The sequence below is a fragment of the Saprolegnia parasitica genome, assembly GCF_000151545.1.
Source record: "Saprolegnia parasitica CBS 223.65 unplaced genomic scaffold supercont2.299, whole genome shotgun sequence".
Taxonomy (NCBI): Eukaryota; Oomycota; class Saprolegniomycetes; order Saprolegniales; family Saprolegniaceae; genus Saprolegnia; species Saprolegnia parasitica.
The window spans coordinates 1-4,246 of NW_012156693.1; the positions used below are offsets into that span (position 1 = coordinate 1).

The 4,246-nt window shown below is 57.3% G+C and overlaps 3 protein-coding genes across 3 annotated transcripts; 1 reads left to right on the top strand and 2 right to left on the bottom strand.

Annotated features, from left to right (window-relative positions):
• Positions 1-15: 15 nt before the first annotated feature.
• On the bottom strand, positions 16-372 carry SPRG_16438 (hypothetical protein; the record flags this gene model as incomplete). Its single annotated transcript, XM_012355747.1, has 1 exon — positions 16-372. A coding segment is annotated over one exon (357 nt), but the record flags the coding sequence as incomplete, so codon positions are not given.
• Positions 373-583: 211 nt separating this feature from the next.
• SPRG_16439 (hypothetical protein) lies at positions 584-1,500 on the bottom strand (the record flags this gene model as incomplete). Its single annotated transcript, XM_012355748.1, has 4 exons — positions 584-791; positions 840-1,116; positions 1,159-1,339; positions 1,382-1,500. 4 exons carry the CDS (start codon positions 1,498-1,500, stop codon positions 637-639), a joined length of 732 nt encoding a protein of 243 aa, XP_012211138.1. The 3' UTR covers positions 584-636.
• A 448-nt stretch (positions 1,501-1,948) lies between these two features.
• On the top strand, positions 1,949-3,710 carry SPRG_16440 (hypothetical protein; the record flags this gene model as incomplete). The annotated part of the gene is made up of 10 exons (XM_012355749.1): positions 1,949-2,002; positions 2,052-2,207; positions 2,248-2,365; positions 2,406-2,482; positions 2,541-2,735; positions 2,790-2,834; positions 2,879-2,955; positions 3,005-3,315; positions 3,408-3,554; positions 3,619-3,710. 10 exons carry the CDS (start codon positions 1,949-1,951, stop codon positions 3,708-3,710), a joined length of 1,272 nt encoding a protein of 423 aa, XP_012211139.1.
• Positions 3,711-4,246: the final 536 nt, after the last annotated feature.

Sequence of the window (4,246 nt, forward strand, 5' to 3'; positions counted from 1 at the left end):
GGTCGCGAGCTCCACTTGCAAGAACGCCAGCGGCAGTGTGCGCGTGCTTGCCTTGGAGAGAACGACAGCCTCGAGCTCCGTGACGTGGCGCTCGTACTCTCGGAGGACCGTGCCGATTGCGTGCTGCAACGCGTGGCGATACAGGCTGTGGCTGGCCGCGACCGCGGGCACCGGCGCGAGTGGCGCCGCAAAGGCCAAGATGTGCTTGTACGCGTGGCCCACGCGTAGCACATGGAGCAGTATCGCGCGGTCCGCGACTGAGAGCAGCGACGGGCAGTAGTTGGCGTCGATGAGGAAGCCGTCGCCGGACGGGTCCTCGACGACGACTTCGCCTGTGACGCCGAGGAGCGCGAGGAACACCTCGTGGTGCATCTTGGATTCGGCAAAATTTGTTTTAGGGGGCCCGGGTGGGGGTCCCTCCAAATCCGAGGCAATCGGACGCTGGGTAACCGGTACCGGGCGTTCATGGAGAAATGGCAGCGCCGCCCCAAGCAACCTTGCAGCGGTATCGGTCCCATGTCTTTGACCTTTTCTGAGCCTCTGCTCCGTGCTATGACGCTGCAGAACATGTTGCCTCTAACGAGCTAGGCGTATATAGCAAGGTTGGCCAGTTTACAGTAATGCAAGACTAGTTCGTCAGACGATTTCACTCGGCGGGCGGGCGTTGGGCCGCGCCGGCGCACTCCCGAAGGCCATACCACCAAGTGTCGAGAGGATCGTCGAGCCTGTGGACGACTGCAGCGCTTCGAGTGCACCCGAAGCCATCATCGATTTCATCTTGTTCTTGGCATCTGCGCTTGCTGTGTCAGAGATGCATGGTGGCATATGAGAGAACGTACCCTTGCTGCACTTGGTGTAGCCGACAATGTTGGCCGTCGAGAGCATGAGTGCCACGATCGCAATAAGAGCCCACTCGAGATTGAATTTGAGCACGGCGATGAGCAGGAAAAGCACCCAGACGCAGGGCGCGCCGTAGAGGCCAGTCCAAAAGACCTTGGCGTCGAGCGGGTCGAGCTCTGTCATGTCCTCGTGCGACTCGAAGATCCACTCGCTCGTACCATCTTCGTTAACGCGGTTCCACCAGCGCAGACCGACGAGGAGTCGACCCGAGACATTCTACGCAGAAGGGATAAGATCGCCCGATGGCATGTAGTGTACCTTGACGGTCCAAAAGTCAAACGCCAGCAGCAGGATGCAGATGACGAAGACAAATACAAAGCTGTTCGAGAAGAGGCCACCAAAGAGATAGGCGAGGAGCGCCAGCGCCTTGAATAGCACGTGGAAAACAGCGGCGACGGGGTGCTTGGCCTGGCGGACGCTAGCCGTGACGCTGCCCAGCCTAGCGCTCCGATGACGCAAAGGCGATCGAGATGCTCCTTACAGCGTGGCAGAGGCCTGGGGAGACGCTGGTGCTGACGACGACACGGTGGCTGCGCGGGACCGGGTCGGCTCGTCAACCTCGATGAACTCGAGCGCCTTGCTCTTGTCGCCACTGCTCATGCTGGAAAATGTTCAGCGTCCGGATACCGTGAATTGGGTTTAACGCGTTTCGAAAAACGCACTTCGATAACCCATTGGAGTTCGCACAATGGCAACTCGAGCGCGTCAATGGCTGCCTCCTACTACAATTTGTATTGACGTTATTGACCACACATCGTAAAGAAGATGACTTACATGTACCGAGAAAGCAGAAGTATCTGTAGCATAGGTGCTTCGTGGCGACTGGTTTCGAGCCCATTTCGTGCCCTTACCGATCCCAACATTAAGAGAGCCCGGCAAGGGCGCACCATTCGTATCCGCGCACACATATGTACTATGGCATCGATGGCAGGTGTTTTGGCTATGAGTACCGTACGATGCCTGGACCGATTTCCGCGTTGCGTTTTACGACTTTAACCTCAACGTCTTCTCGGCAAGCAACGGTCACTTCCATTTCTCGGGACCAAAGATGTCACATGGGGCGCTCTCGCCGCTGCCGCCGACGTACGACGAGACGCTAGCCGTAGGAGTATGACGGCGCCATGGCCTATGGCTCACAAAGCGGTGCGTAGGAGTGTCGGAAGGGCGTACCGGATTCTCTGCGCCCAGCGGTGTGGTTCTTCCTCTGCACGTCGGAGCGCGAGCCGTCGCCAGCCAAGATCGAAGCCACGTACGCCGCTGCGACAAAAGATATCTTCGGGCCGACCCTGCCAGCATCGATTGCTGCCGTATGCATATCCTGGCCGTTCGATGACTAACATATCGCAGGCGCCGATGTTTGGCAAGCCGACCTCGTCACAAGTCACGTTGGAGCTGAGCCCGGCGTTGGCCGTCGCCCACCGCCGGCTTTCCATAGTACTGCGGCGACTCCATGGCGTGGATCATTGTACGACGCCCTCTTCCACGCGCTCTGATGTAGCGAGTAGGCCGCGTACTGCCAGAACTAATGCGCTTGTGTCTTCTCGTCAACATCACGGAAGCTCAAGTGTATTGCATGATGCGGGTAGGACTCTATGGCCTCTACACACGTACATGGACAAGCCTGATGCACTTCTGTGTAGAGCTTGTTGCAACGCAGTCGCCCCAAAGATGAGTGGAAGCTCCCGACGTCGCCGGCCCACGAGCTTGCCGTTATCGGTCATCTAAAGGACACCGTGGCGTGGCGGTACCCACTGCTCGCGACTGCGATGCAGCGCCAAGGAGCATGGGATGACTCGTACTTTGCCGACACGATCCACAGCTTCCTCATCCCTTATGTTCCCCTGGCAGTAGGACAATGTTGACATATGTGTTGACTCATTCGAAGGTAGGTCGCTCTCCGGATTGTGGATGCGTACCTCGGTGAAGGGCCAAAGGTGCGCTTGCGTCTCGGTGACACGTGTGATCGATTCGTGCATAGATCCACTGCCGCTTTCTCATGGCTCTGCTGAAGCTCCACAAAGCTCCCATGGCGGCAGAGATGACGGCCACCGGCGCGTACGTCGACCCAATCCATTTGATCACATCCCACGGACGAGCTGCGTAGCGCATGGTGGGCGCTCTTCGCAACGCGCACTCGGGCGAACTCGATGGCGGAAATTTGTACCGTCGCCTATCGAAAGTGGTACGGGTACCTCTTTCGACGTCAGAACTTTGAGTTGCGACTCGCGACAACGCCGACGGCGTACGTGGATGTATCGACGATCGACGAATATGGGAGTCCACTGCCTCTTGTCGTCGATAAGTCGGCGCCACCGATGCTGCTTGACGCAACACGTGACTCTATCCTCTTGACGTGGCTGCCTGCGACCGAGCAGTTGAAGCAGCTGCAACGCTGCTACTGCGCAATCCAGCAAGGTCGGGCCTTGACACGATGTATCGCTACTGTGCCAACATCGCGCCGCTTATTGTGGTGCTGCAAGTTCTCGGCTGTGATCGTGTCATTGTAGCGTACCTCTCGCACGGCGTCGGGCCGCGTGACCAACTCTTCGGCGACAAAAATTGCTTCGTGGCTTCGCTTGCGCCGGCTATTAAGTACGCGGCCACTGGAACGCGCGCCAAGTTTGTCATGTGCCAGCCGTCTCTTCTTGCCATCGGTATCGACAGCAAAAGCAGCGCCGCTGCACTAGAGATCGATGATGGTCTTGTGCGTGGCCGGAGTCAGGCCACAGATGTCTTTTGGCAACCCACCACTCGGCGGCACGGAAGAATTCGACGTCGGCGACATTGAAGCGTACAAGTTTGTTCTCTAGTGACCTCCTTGTTGACCCGACAATAAATGACAAATTTGGGGATAAAAATACTTCCTGGTGTTTGTTGTTGAGTTTCGAGTGGGCTTGCACGTCCGTTGCTACAGGATTTTGCACACGCCTTAGAGTCCAGAGCGAACACCTTAGTGACGGAGTAACCCAAGATTACTCCTTGGCATCGTAAACAGCGTAGTCGTGCCAGTTGCTTTCATTATTCGCTAGGGTGGGCCCTGTGGCCCCACTGCCATACTATCGCGACGCGTTCGTTGGATGAACACCATGCAAGCAGAAGGTTGGACTCATAGCTCTAACCAGAGACGCCTTCGCCGCACAGAAAAAATGACATCTTCGTTGGCTTGGAGGCAGACTCGCGGCATACGGCATCCTGACAGCGCGCTGCTGTAGGTTGGCGGAAGCAATGCCCTGTAGAGTTTCCCAGTAGGACCTTTCGATCGTAGATCTATCGCGTAGGATCCAAGGCGTCAGCTTCAAGGCGTCAGCTCCGAGGACTATGCTATAAGCACCAAGCTGGGGCAGAG